The 15,293-nt window shown below is 35.8% G+C and overlaps 1 protein-coding gene across 1 annotated transcript; it reads right to left on the reverse strand.

The window, feature by feature from the left end:
* Window positions 1-452: 452 nt before the first annotated feature.
* Window positions 453-10,591, reverse strand: LOC136227133 (E3 ubiquitin-protein ligase MBR2). The gene is made up of 7 exons (XM_066015831.1): window positions 10,277-10,591; window positions 7,928-8,067; window positions 5,974-7,801; window positions 2,706-2,756; window positions 2,358-2,456; window positions 2,133-2,276; window positions 453-913 (listed from the first exon to the last, which is right to left on the reverse strand). Exons 3-7 carry the CDS (start codon window positions 7,726-7,728, stop codon window positions 782-784), a joined length of 2,181 nt encoding a protein of 726 aa, XP_065871903.1. The 5' UTR covers window positions 7,729-7,801; window positions 7,928-8,067; window positions 10,277-10,591; the 3' UTR covers window positions 453-781.
* Between the last annotated feature and the right edge of the window lie 4,702 nt (window positions 10,592-15,293).

The following is a 15,293-nucleotide window of genomic DNA, read 5'->3' on the forward strand; positions in this document are numbered from 1 at the left end:
CTTTCAACATTTATAATATTTTATTCAATAAATATTTTTATAACGCTTAATTTTCAATTTTATTAAACATCATTAACCACCAACTTTAAAAACATTTTGACTACACATTTTTACAATACTTAATTTTCAGTTTAATTAAACATCCTTAGATCGCCAACTTTAAAGACATTTGACACTTGATTACATCTCCTGACACACTAAATAAAATCTGTATGGATTGATTCGTACCGATATGGTTAGAACCGGCTAACTTTGGATTCGAGTGCCATTTCACCCCTAACCACAACTCCGTCGAACCAGCTAGCTAACTTTGGAATTGAGTGCCAATTCACCCCTAACCACAACTCCTCTTGATTCGACTCGGATTTTCATTGCTTTTTTTCCAGTTAATCAAATCGAAAAGTCTCAGAAACTTAAATCAATTCAATTCAATTAAACTACATCATCAAGACTATAGACAAGCAATTTAGTTCATACGATTCGAAATTAACATATATCCTGTGGAAAAGCTTGACAATGTCGCGGATATTATCCAATGTTACATTCATGATTGTCATAATGCTTTTAAGGCGGACAAACCCGTTTAATCATTCGAGGCGGATCAGACTCGCTTCTCCGATGAAATTACGCATTTCATCAGATTCACAAGTAGAATTTGTTTAAACAAAATGTGATTTTAGCATATCATCCACCCAGTTGCTGGATTGATGTTTTTTACCATTGGCAAGAAAAAATTAAATTATATAGGCTCTGAAAGCATCATCATCTTCCCCCTTTCTTTCTATGTAGGCAAGGCTGTCATCTTACAAATGGGGCATATATTCTTCAACATTAGCCATTGTTTGATGCATTTGGTGTGGAAGTCATGCCCGCATTCTAGTTTCCCGAGTTCATCCATGTCCGCGTACTCTTCCTGCATCGAAAAATCGTGAAATTGAGTAAATAACAGAGTAAAACTATTAGCAGCAGCAGTTGTTTCTTATTTGAACTCTCTAAAAATTGGGATTACGTGCCTGTTTTGTCTCCTTTTCGTAGCTACTTTATGCTTTTTTCCGTAGTGTGCAACATTTGCCCTATTTCACAATTGAGTGTACAACCTTCAATTTTGCACGTACAACCTTTTGGTGACTACCCACTAAAGCGTAAAGCCGGTAATTATGACCAGTTAATGCACCACATCATCAATTTAACCTCCACTAAAGCGTACAGCCGGTAATTATGACCGGTTGTATATTTTAGTGGAAATCGCCAAAAGGTTGTATAGTTTTGTGTGCAAAATTGAAGGTTTTACAAAAAAGTGTGAAAAATGACAAAGGTTGTACACCACGAATGTAATTTACCCTTTTTTTTCTACTCCAAACATTAGAATAGAAGCGTTTGGTTTTGGATTAAAACAGCTAATTTTGAAAGGAAAATTAGCTAACATCTATCAGCTACCAACAACAATAGTTGAACAAAAACACACAATAGTTGAACCAAACATGCCCTAAATATACTGACTGGTCATCAAACTTATATGAATGTTTCGGAAAAGACCCCTAAATACACTGACTGATCATCAAACCTATAATTCTTAATTTACACAATCTAACCAAGAAAAGACCAAAAAGAATCCGCTATTGGTTTGCCAATTTTGATTTGAATTTGTCATGATCGATGCTAACAACAATAACAACAATTCAACCAAACAGACCTTAACCCTAAATGTACCGAACAGACCTAAACCCTAAATGTACAAACATTCATCGAACTTGTATGAGTGTTTCACAAAAGACCAATTCGATCTTAAAACCTATAATTCTTAATTTACACAATCAAAAACCAATAGAAGGCCAAAAAGAGACAGCTATTGGTTTGATAATTTTTATTTGAATTTGTCAAAGATTGAGAGAGAATATACAATCCGGGTTAGATTTTAGGAATTTCGTTAATGTCAGTGATGCAAGAGATGACGTGTGAGCCCAGCTTCTCGGCCTATTATTGGCCAAAAAACAAAGTTCACAACTTCAATGATAATTATGAGTTTAAAAGGAAATGATTTGATCTTCTATGACCATGGTGAATGATTTTCCTAAATTCAATGACGGTGTATTTAACTCCTACGTGATGCTAGAGCGGAACATAGTGAATACCTGACATATACTACACGGCTCCATGTCTGATGGGTATTCTGTTGTCATGGAGAAGTACTTTTGCTGCTTCATTAGCTTCAGAATCGTCCCCTCGCTAAGTCCGGTACTCACATCTCCTATGCGTTCTTCCAATGCCAACAACTCCTGTTATTCCAATCTTCATATTACAGTACATCCCAAGTGAACTGAACAGAAGGAAAATCAATTGATCGATCGATCTTTTACCTCATAAGACATGTTGTCAACATCAAGGCGCATATCCCTGTGCCTATCATGCATTTCAGCCATCCCGTGATGCATGAATGGATCGAAAAGCATATAATCCTGTAATAATATTGCATAAAGGTTTGTTCAAACAAGAAGCTAAGCATTATTTCTGTCAATTAATTGCCGCCAAGATAGATATCCGAGGAAACAACGCACAGTTTAACGAAAGTCTTATAGAAATGTGACAAGATAATCAAAATGCACTCTAATAAAATTATATCGGAAATAAAAGGAGAAAAACCATTCCTTACAGAATTCGAGACAAAAGTCATACTATATAAAACTTAGCTTGAGAATCAATCAAACCTCAATTCGTAGGTTTTCACCCCTGCGCATGGCATTCAAGACTTGACGAATCTGGTGCAAAGAGAATATTAACTGTTAGTTACTCAGAAAACCTTATTCAAGCTTGATTGCAGTCACGTTACTACAATATCAAGAAGTAAATTTAAGCCTTAATGCATATTTACATCCTTAAACTTGGCAGGTTTTGCCTATTGGCACGTGAACTTTTAAAATAACCTATCACACACTTATAGTTGGCTTTAAAAACCTATCACACACCTATAGTCGGTTCATTCTGACCTCCTACACATAAAATCATTGATTTGTCATCTTTGACAGTTGAGTACGCATGCCACCATGCCACCTCAACTGTCAAATATGACATATCAACGATTTTGTGTGCAGGAGGTCCGAATGAGTTAAGTATAGGTGTGTGATAGGTTTTTAAAGCCAACTATAAGTGTGTAATAGGTTTTTAAAGCCAACTATAGGTGTGTGATAGGTTATTTTAAAAGTTCAGGGTGCCAATAGACAAAACATGTCAAGTTTAAGGGTGTTAATATGCATTAAGCCTAAATTTAACAGAGTCCTTTGCATGAACTAAATTGTTCCCAGAGTCGTAGTCTCGTAGATGAACGGTTAAATGCGATTAGGGATGTTAATGAGCTAGGGTGGCTCACGAACTATTCAAGCTCGGCTCGGTCAAAGCTCGACTCGACAGGAGCTTGCGACCAGCTCGAGACATTAACGAGCCAATACCAAGCTTAGAGAGGTTCGGCTCGAAAGCTCGCGAGCCGGCTCGAATATTTTAATTAATATATTTTTATTAATATTTAATTTATAATATGTTATAATATTTTATTATTAATAAATATGAAAAATTGTAATAAATAACCTTTTTTTTTTAAGTAGTACCTAATAATAGTTTTTGGACCCAAATACATAATACCCAACCCAACCCAAAAAACCCACCCGTAACCTGCTAAGCTAACCCTAAGTGACCTCCTCATTTAGTTTTAAACTATTACAGGTTAAAATTAATTCAGAAAATGTGAAAAAAAAAACACTTTTGAATACAGATAAATCGAGCTCGCGAGCTTTTTTCGAGCCGGGCATGTGTGAAGCTCGATTTGAGCCTAAAAATTTCAGGCTCGCGAGATTTTCGAGCTCGAGCCGAATCTGACTCGAGCTCGAGGTGAGCCTGAAATTTCAAGGCTCATCGAGTTTCGAGCCGAGCCGAGCTCGAGTAAAAATTTAATCGAGCCGAGCCGAGCCTGGCAGGGTTCGGTCTCGGCTCAGCTCGTTAACACTCCTAAATGCGATTATTAGGTCAGTAACAAGTTCTTTTTTTCCTGAAACCTTGCACAGTAATATTCATTGGATGACTGAAAAAGAGAGAATTCAGAAACGTAGGGTCAAAGCTGTTGGGGCTACATTGAGAAGAAGGGCATTAGGTCCTAAAGAAAAGTTCCATCAGCATTTGGGGATGTCTTTCTATTAAGAATTATTTATATATTTCATCCAAAAAAAATTGGCTTAATGCATATTTAAGCCCTTAAACTTGGCAAGTTTTGCCTATTGGCACCCTGCACTTTTAAAATAACTTATCAACTTTAGAAACCTATCCCACACCTATAGTTGGTTTTAAAAACCTATCACACCTATAGTTGGCTCATTTGGACCTCATGCTCACAAAATCGTTGATATGTTATCTTTGACAGATGAGGCGACATACAGATTACAGATGTGCGATAGGTTTTTAAAGCCAACTATAAGTGTGTGATAGGTTACTTTAAAAATTCAGGATGCCAATAGGCAAAACTTGTCAAGTTCAAGGGTATAGATATGCATTAAGCCAAAAGAAATCTTTATACAGTGATTTAGAGTTCCATTTTTATTCACATGTTTATAATTAATTAAACAAATTTGATATTTATAAACACTAGAGCTGTCAAAATTGACACAATAATACATTCACAAAAACAGCTTCAATCGACCTGTTTGATACAATTATCATTGTTGTATCATTTATATCATATAAAAATATATAGATCACATAACACCATTATCATACAATAGTCCATTTTGACACCCCTAATAATTACTCTTATGAACTTTTGAGTAGGGTTGTCAATTTCCAGCAAGATTTACAGAGATAAGTTTGCAAATTTTCATTTTTATTGCATTTGTATCATCATATATAACCATGTGGCATATATAAATCATATAACACGATTATCAAAGGACAACCCGTTTTTTTAGTGATAAAAATTATGGATATTTAAGATGTCATGACAGAATTGTTCAGCATATGCTCATATATCTCTTTTTTATCATCTTTTCTTCTTCGATTCTTACAGATCTATGAATTGAACACCATTAAACCTTATCAACTCCTATGGTCATCCTCTCTATCTCATGGCTGCCAGAAATTTCTGCAACCAAGTTTAAGTGCCTACGTAGCATAAAAAGGTCAACTTTTTGCTGAAAATGTCATTCAATATAATCGTAAGTCGCTCTTCAAAATCATTATAGACTTTTTATTTCCCAACCAGAAATCTTCGGGTTAAATGCCCCGTTGGTCATTGAACTTATATGGTTGTCTCAAAATGGTCACTGAACTTCAATTTGTCTCAATAAAATCACTCAACTTTGAGTTGTCTCAATTAGGTCACTCCGGGGATTTTAATAATTAAAAGGCATCGGAATGATACATGAGTGACACGTCAGCATGACTCAACTCAGATCTCGGACAGAAACGACACATGACATCCACATATGCGCCATATGGCTGCCACGAGTCCATTATATCTATGGAAAAAAAAATTAGTTTTTTTTCATAAAAATAACCGGTCATGTGGCTGCCACATGTCGCTTCAGGCCGAGATTTGAGTTGACTCATGCTGTCATGTCAGCTATGACATCATTCCGATGTTTTTTAACTACCGAAATCGCGGGAGTGACCTAATTGAGAAAAAATTCAAAGTTGAATGATTTTAGTGAGACAAATTGAAGTTGAGTGACCATTTTGAGACAACCATGTAAGTTCAGTGACCAATAATCATTTAACCCACCTGAAGGCCATAGAAAGACAGAAATCAAATCACTCATTTTCCACATTCGTCTCTGTCTGATTAATATGGGAAGCTATTTTCTAAGTATAGTTTCAGCATTGCCACGTTTTTCAGTTTAACTTGGATAATAGAGAATAAAATAGGGGCGTTTCAGCAAATCAATTATATGCGCAAAATCAATAAGTTGACAACCAGACTATATATCTGAAACAAACCTCAGATATAAGACGATGTCTGCCTTCAATATCAGCAGCTAAAGCCCTCAATGAACGAGGCATCCCAAGAACATCATCACCCTGTCCTTCAATCACGAAGGCTGCCCTTGGAATTTGTTGATTATGACCTTGACCACTGGATCCAGAATTCATCACTGTTTCCTGGGAGGACACAGAAGGACCAGAAGACAATGGAGGGAAATGAACATTGTGACCTCCAGACTCAGAGTCCATGGAAGGAAACAAAGACCAGGGAGCAAACTCGGAAAACCTTTGATGATTAGGTGTTACCGGATGATTCTGGTGAGGAAACCAGGTGGGAGCAGGCAAAGGATGAATGCTTGAACTAGGACTAATTCTGGTAGAAGAGACGCTGGGAGAAGCGCTCATGTTTCCAGTAGCCAAACTCCAACCTGATGGATCTTGTCCCATGTATCTCATCTCGGTTACCGGCACAAACATGGGAAGCTCGGCGCTAGTTCTCGACATGCTTCTTAAACTTCCGTCCTCTCTTAATGCAGCCCCTCTTTCTCCAGCGATGAAGGAACTGGATGAATTTCCAGCTCTTGAATTGGTAGATCCATTCCACGGGAAAGATATGTTTCTTGATGAAGCAGAGGTCTGCATTCCAGGAAGTGGACCCTGAGAGGCGTTTGAATTCGTAGTTGGTATTGATCTAAAATCCAGGGAATCACTAAATGAGGCAGATCTAAAAGGCTGCGGTACAGACCAAGCATTAGAACGCCTAGCGCCACCAGTTGATAAATTGAACACTAGAGATTCCTGTTGGTGCCCAGCATTGAACCTCCTACTAGAACTTCTCACAGAGTCTGCATTTCCGGTAACAGTCGAAGAAGGAAAGTTGTCTGAAGCTACCCCTCTCATGCCGAGACCCATTCTTGTATTCGACAGTTCAGGAGGGCTAACACTAGGAGAATTCCGAGAAGGTGGAGATAAACTTAAGCTGCTAGAAGCATTATGATGAGCACCACCTGTATGCCATGCAACATTTTCGGTTTGCGGAAAGCAACTTGAACTACCACCAGGAAAAGATTGTCCAGATGTACCTTCAAGAGCTTTTCTCTTGCAGGATAAACCCCAACCTGCTAGAGAGGATCCTGAGCCACTACTAGTCTCCTCCATTAAGTAACCAGAATTTCCAGATGGGCCAACATCGGAAGTAAAATTAGTAGATGACTGCTCAATTTCTACCCCGACAGAATTGAATCGAGTAGGGCCTAAAACAGTTTCGGCAGCATGCCCAGCATTACTACTGTCTCCCAAATAACCTAAATTTGGTGAAATATTGTTAGAGCTGGAGCCTTGCAAGAATGATGGTGCACTTCTGATCTGATTGCCACCAATGCCAATACCAACTCTTCCCGGGAGAAAAATATCATTTGGATCAAATCGTCTCTCTTCTGACCTTGGACCAATGGCTGCAGAAGTATTAAATGAAGAAGCCCATCTATCTTCCATTTTTGCCCCATCATCGATGGCCTGATTCTGCAGACTTAACCTTGAGCTAGACTCGCCAGAATTCCATCCACTAAAGCTCTGGACATTATGGTTGACAGCATTTATACATGACGCCTCATCATAAGAAGCAGTATTATTTGACAACCTGTTTTCTACTGGATTTAGAAAGTTATTCATGGAAGATCGTTGACTCATGCCAGTGTTATTTGAAACAAATTCCTGATCAGTGTCTACAGTTTCAGCGAATGACTCAGTCACTCTATGTTGCCTTTGCATAAGAGCCAACTTATGCCACTCAACGAAATGGCAAACAAGCTAGGATCCCAAGTTTCCAGCAGCTATAGAGGACCTAAAATAGCAGATAAAAAAACAAGAACACTTAATTAGAACTCTAACTGATAACTGGAAAAATTAAAACCAGCAACACCATGACAGTTGCGTCTAATCATAGAAAAGGAAAAGAAAAGTACTAAACTGCTTGGAGAAAAGTAATGATTGAAATTTAAAGTCCCTCAAACATTCAGGAATCACTTCAAAATGCAGCTGCAGAGCACTTTTTGTTGAGCTTGCATCAATGCCAATAAGTAGTCCGGTTGCATTGGGGAATGTCTGAACCTGAATTTGCGGAAGAAAAGAAAAAGGAGAAAAACTAAATTATGACCATGAACATCTGTAATATCCAAAGCAATAATCAAATTTAGAGCAACAGATGGTTACTGTTTACAAAGGACCATAATAAGACTGAAAACCCTTAAGCCTCAAGAGAGCATATTGCAGAATTACTTGTGTACCCTTCAAATTTTTGTGATTTTGTTAAAGAAGTTGATTTCACGGTTTGGTATGACGGTTCAGTTAGCCGACCCCGAATCATTTCGGGACTAAGGCTTTGTTGTTGTTGTTGTTGTTGTTGTTAAAGAAGTTGATAAAGAACTTGCACAACAAATATTTATCACATCTCTTACAAACACACATCATATTAAAACGTTCATCACACAGTAGGTTAATAACATTTCTTCAAATTTAAAATGCAACATATAATTCTCATCATCAAGAATATACTAAGGTTTCCAAGCATGACTAATGCAACCTTCAATTTTTTCCCCAGTACATAACAGCAAATTAAATGGAATGAAAGAGATTTCTTTGAGCATATTATGCTCCGATCGTTTTGCTAACATCATCTTTATTTACATATGTTATGCCTATGTTGCACGGAAACGCCTGTTCAGTAGCATTTCTCCTTATCGTGCCCGTTTCGGAAAGGAAAATAGCCAGAAACCAAAATGAGACTCTTCCTGGCTCGTTTCTTAAAATATGAATAATGGAAACCTGTTTCTGGTTTAGGGAACCATTTATGCCGGCATACACGATTCCAAATCAGATTCTACTTCTAGCTAATTGAAACTTCCTCTTTACTTCAAACTTATTAATTGACAACTCCTATTCCACGATTTCTATTTACTCCTATTCTATATCACATTCACAAAGCACCACTTTTTTCTGTCGCAAAATTCTCATTGAACAACCTTCAACACTTAAATGAGTGCCTCCTAGTTCTAGATGACATTGTTCTTCATTCCCTAAGAAACTGGAGAGAGACCCACAGCAAATAATGTCTGGGTCTCATTTTACCATACCCGACCTCACCCCAATAAGCATCACATGCTACATCAATGCATTTGATACTAATTACTGTCATGTATATAGTATACTTCATTGTTCTAAACCCATTAATATATAGCTTCAAGGAAAAGCAGTCAAGAATATACTCTATAGTTGTAGGTACTTGACCAATAAAACCTCTGAAACGGGTCCGTCATTCCTGATTGCTAAGCAATAGGAATCATATAAAAAAGGGATAAGGTATTAAAATAGGTCTAAGTTTTTTCGGGAAGCATCAATTTAGGCTCCATGTATAACATAATGTAGGCTTAACGTTTACAAAAAAATTACCAATTTAGGTCTCGATAACGGAAAATGGCACATCATTCATATTACTCCATAAAGTTCTGCCACCTGAAGATAGAAATGAGAACTTAACATAGTAATATGAATGGCATGTCACGTTTCGTTATCGATACCTAAATTGGTATGTTTTTTTAAAGGTTAAGCCTATATTGGTGCTAGTTTAACCTAAATTGATATTTTCCCAAAAACCTTAGGCCTATTTTGGTACCTAAATAATGATCCATGAGTGCATCAAAAGGCAGAACAGAAACCACCCTATTTATGTTCATATACAGCAATTAACACCATACAGTAAAATACTACGCAATTGCTATTGATGTAACTTTTAGCTTAAAAAACGCCTATTTCGGTTATTTTACTTGTAAACATTCTCTATTGTGGCTGCCAATATCCCCAATTTCACCAAACAATAACCAGAAGAAATAGTCTCAGCTTACAAAATCTCGATCCCTACACTAGATGCAATCAATGGAATTTAAAAATCACACTACGCATTAACACATCCATGAGTAACTATAAATCCAAATTAACAAGAAAAAATAATAGAAACTCTGCAAAAATGATAGAATTAATACTTCTTTCATATTACCCAAACAAAAACACAACCTAACATCGAACAATCTGCGTTTATACGCTGCCCAGAAACCTAAATTTTACACAAGTGATCGGAAAAGTCCTGTACCTAGAAATCAAATTCAAACATATCCCAACGGAGTCAATCAGATCCCTCTACTTCTCCAAGAATGCCATTAAAAAAGAATTAAAAAAAAGTCTAGGTTAAATGTCTAATTTCACAAAAGATTGGACAACAGCTAGCAAGAAAAAATAAAAAACAAGAACAGATTAAGAGAAGTACCTGAAAAACCGATACAGGATGATCGATTTGAAGCCAAAAGATGATGATGATGATGAATATATAAATAAAAACCCAGCAATTTAAACTGAGAAAAATTCCAAAACACGTTCTACCTATAATCGAAAATTTATCTTTTTAGCTAATTTTTTTATAATTTTTTCTGAATTTTTTTGGGTTTTGTTGAAACTTTTCCCCTCTCTCTAACTAAATACGTTTTTCTTCTGGTTTTCAGTTGCTTTGTTTTTTCAGAGAGGAAGGGAAAAGAGAAAAGGGAGAAAGAATATCTGATTGATAAATGAAAATCAGATAACAAGAGAAGGAAAAAAGAAAAAACACTCAGCAAAATGGCTTAAGAGCTGTAGAGAGAGAAATTAATAATTAATAATAATAATAATAATAATTACCAATAATTAAATAATAGGCATAATATCCGTTTGGCTCCTTAAACTAAGGTTTTAAAATCAATTAAGACCTTAAACTATAAAAAATCAAAAATTAGGGGTGCATGTGGTCAATTAACCAGTCCATTAAGGTTAATTCGGTTGGTTAGGCTTTTTAAAAACACTAATCCACTAAATTCGGTTAACCAATTATTTCGGTCAGGTAACTTTTTATTTCGGTTTCTAACCACTAGTAAATAAAAAAAACAATAAAAGAATTCTAATTTTTAGTGTGAGTGAGACGGCGAGTCAATGACGGGTTGAAGTGATTAACTGTGGAAAGGAAATGTGTCTGCATTATATCCGTGTGGTTTTACATAATACACTAATTATTTAACCCTTATGGTTTTACATAATACACTCATTAGTCCCTAACTTTTTTAAAATAATTGTATGATCTCTCAGTTTTGATTCTGTTAAATTATTTAGTCCTTATATCAAATCACCGCCTACAAATATGTTAAAGAACAATTAAACGGATAAATATAAATTTCTAAATGGCAAAATTGCCCCTAATAAAACTTTTGCCTACAAAGTTTTGGAAACACAAATAATAAAATTTTGTCCTTGTTTCTATATCCAGAAACATAAAAGAAAAAAGAAAGCCGCAAAAATTGAAATTAGAGAGACTGTAACAAATAAACTGAGAGTTATTTACATATTTTTATATCATTTAATGTTAATATTTGATAGAATGACTAAAACATTAAAAGTGACAAAATTTAGAGACCTTATAATTAAATATTGGACTGATTAATGGGTCATGTAAAACTATAGGGACTAACTAATTATTTATCTATGTTTTTTAATATTTAATTGACATTTGGTCGATTTCGGATTTTTGGAATGAAGAAACTGTAACCGTACCATTAACCACTATTTTTAAAATTAAAAATCGTACACTAGTCCATTGGATTCGATTAACCTTAATTTTTTTTCGGTTTGGTTTTTTGGTTTTTTGGATTTTTGTGTACATTGTTAGATATGTAAATAATCCTATTATTTAGGAAAATCCTATTTATTTCCTTTGTTAGATAGGTAAATAATCCTATTATTTACATATCTAACATACACTCCTACCAAAAATCATCAATAGAGTTCATTTTAAACCAAAATCATTAGTTGAAACCTTATCGAATATCATTTGATTGAACAGTTTTAGATCCTATTTTCCAAACACATTTTGAACCAACATAGATATTCTTGCAATCTATATCAAATATTCACTCTTTCTGATTTTAGGATAGGATGAGAACTCAATTGATAATTTTTACTTAATTTATAGATTTAATTGATGATTTTAGTAGTTTATGGTCTTAATTGATTTTAAAGCTTTAAATTGGGGACCAAATTGGATATAATGCCTAAATAATAAGAATAATTAATTAGAGGGTAATTAAATAAGGTAATGTGCGGTGGAGTGGGCTTTTGGGTCAGTTTTTGCTGATGTACACGTACCTTTCATGCATTCATGTGGGACCCGTTTTTTTTCTTCTTCTTTTCCTCTTTTGTTTATATAATTAAAAATAAATCCCACTAATTATGATTTTCCAAATTAATAACTACCTTATTAGTAGAGGTTATGGTTACTTTGTTACGAAAGATTGAATACGGGTAATCTAGCATCTTCACGGTAACCTGACACCCTTTATGATGCCAACGAAAACTCAATAGTTTTCCTCAAGATAAGCTCACTCGTTAGGATCTCTTGAATCTGCTAAAAGAAAAGTTGTACAACGTATTACTAAACAGTTTTTCTATGCCATAAACATCATTTAGTAGGCTACTAATGAGCAAGTAGTTACTGTTGGTCCCGTGTAATTAGTTCCACGGGGGGTTAGGAACTAATGTAACTTTTTCGCTTAATTATGCTGATTTAATCAATTCTTCAAATTACTTAACTCAGTTTTGGTCAGCACGGCCGAGAGAGATGTAAGACAGCTTTAGTCAGAGACTGACTAGAACCGTTTTACTTGCGAGTTGGGAATTAACACTTAGGTCAGCTTCCAACTCAGCACTCTGATTACTCAGTGTCAGCTTATACAATTTATATCCTGAGTAATTTAAGCAAGCAACACATACATATATCTATTGAGAGAAAGGGTTAGAAATTACTCAGCAGACTTATCCTGGTTCGGCCTCACCGCCTACGTCCAGTCCCCAGAATCCTTTCGGGCTTTTTCAATCCAATATTGAGCTCTTTAAAGGTAGAGCACAAACCGTTTACAAAGCAGTTGAGTATGCAAGAGTACCTTCCTCTATTCGTCTACTCAACCCCACTAAGCGCTATAACCAAACACTTAGATTTTCTCTACCGCTGAGTACTAAAACCGAGTACTCAGCACCACTCTCTCAATCTTTACAATTGATACAACTTTATTCTTTCTAGATGAAGAACACTGTAGATGAATACAAATTCAATCTAGACTTTTACACAGAAATAGGAATTTGGTGTAAGATTTTCTTTTATTGTTTGAATGTGCTTTGTATGTATGCTCTTTTCTTTTTGTACTTCGACAAAGGATCCAAGAGTTGGACTTGTCCTTTTATAGTGAATTTCTGATGCCTCAATCATTTGAATTCGGATGTATCCGTTGAATTCAAACGGCTCCTTGCGTCATTCACTGGTCAGCATACAGATTTTGCAGGCCAATCCTGTCGTCTGAAATTAGCAGGCGTCAGGCTTGTCTTCTTCCGACAGGTTCGTCTTCTAGCACCAGTTTCGTCTTTTAGCCAACGGCGAGTTGACCTATGAGTCTCGAAACTGTCTCCTTGCGTAATTCCAAAGCTTCTGAATTGGCGCAGATCTCTGTCGGATCTTGTCTTTTAGTAAACGGATCATTGGCGCTGTCCTGATGAACACTCAGCTTGACTCTAATAGACGTTGCCTTCGATCTTTGTCTCTGGTGAGGCTGAGTCATATTCTACTCAGCTTCTTCGGTCAGCTTCGTCTTCAAGCGTTTGTTCTGAAGAAGACTTTTCTTCTATTATGCTGGGTTGTGTTCCACTCAGCTTCTTTGGTCAGCTTCATCTTCAAGCGTTTGTTCTGAAGATGACTTTTCTTCTATTATGCTGAGTCGTGTTTTACTCAGCTTATGTGCCTCATGCTGACTTCATTCTGTCGTACTTTTTATTTCTGTTCACTTAAAATTATACTCACCATTGAACAAACACATTAGTACAATTAAACCAAAACACTTAAATTTAATTGCCCATTAATCATGGATTAACTTAAATAATTTTGTCAAATCAAAATCATGTGGAAAGGTGTTTCAACAGTTACAATGGTCGAACTACATAAGGAATTAACCACAACAGAATAGGCTTTAGGTTAAAAAAACCAACCACTTGTTCCACCAAATAATATACCATCTGCGATTGTGTGAGCAAGGAGAATATATCTCAAGAGTACCATAAGGAGGATAACGCACACAACAAGTAGCAAACCCTTCGAATGACTCCTTCGAGGAAGATTCACCTCCACCTAACTACCCAACTACCATGAAAGGATATGGAAATGGCTAAATCCTCATCACATTAAAAAAAGGTGTGCAACACCTTTGAGCCCTTTAAGATCACCAGTACACAAGCGTAAACATCGAGAATCCTCAAGTGAATTGAGTCTCCCCACATTAGAAACAAACAGTAAAGAGCTATATCAAATTCGGATCTAAGGATCAGAGTGTTCAAGGAAAGAAAAAAATTGTGCCAAGATCCCATAATGATCGACAAATAAGACACGAAAGCACATCCCTAAACAGTGGAGATAGCTATGAGCCTAAAAGGAAAGAATCAATGGCGGAGCTCGTCGGTAAGGAATTGAGAAATGCACTAGTTTTAAAACATATGGTTTAATTATAAAATTTTGATTAAAAAAACCTAATATGTATATATCTAATTCACAAGTGCGCAACTTTTCCTATCTTCTTCTCCTGCGATTCTTTTGCTGGTCTTGTCTATGATTTCATCTCCTGAAGTCTTCCTCTCCCTTGCTCCTTGTGTTTCATTCATATGTGAATTTTTCCTCTCCTTCGTTTGTGTTTCATTTACTAGGTGATTTATGTTTTTATAGATTATTAATTAGGTTTTAAAATTATAATACAAATTAGGTGTATGATAAATTAGACTTATGCTAAATTGTTTATAAGTAATTTATGATTGATCAAGTTTTTTATATATTTTTATATGTAATATAGAAAATTAACTATATGAAATTTATCGTGTCCCGCCGCATTCGTGTCTTATACTTTTTAAAAATATCGTTTGCTGCACCTGAGTCAGTGCTTCATAGAAAGTGATGGATTAAAAATAAAAACAGGAAATCAGCTGGCCAAACGCAGAGACTAGCTGCAAAGAAGACCGAAGAATAGGACCAACCACAAAGGCTGGCAGGAAAGAAAATACGGGCAGCAAAACATAGCAGACGTCAGCAATAAAAATGATATCATATGCTCGTAATTCACCGCAATAATGCATCAAAACTCAACCTTAATGGTGTGAAAATGCAACAGCGAAAATGCCAAGGAAGTTTGAAGACTGGAATTGTAGCTCCTAAGCAAGTATTTCCAAGGTCTTAA

The sequence above is a fragment of the Euphorbia lathyris genome, chromosome 4 (assembly GCF_963576675.1).
Source record: "Euphorbia lathyris chromosome 4, ddEupLath1.1, whole genome shotgun sequence".
NCBI lineage: Eukaryota > Viridiplantae > Streptophyta > Magnoliopsida > Malpighiales > Euphorbiaceae > Euphorbia > Euphorbia lathyris.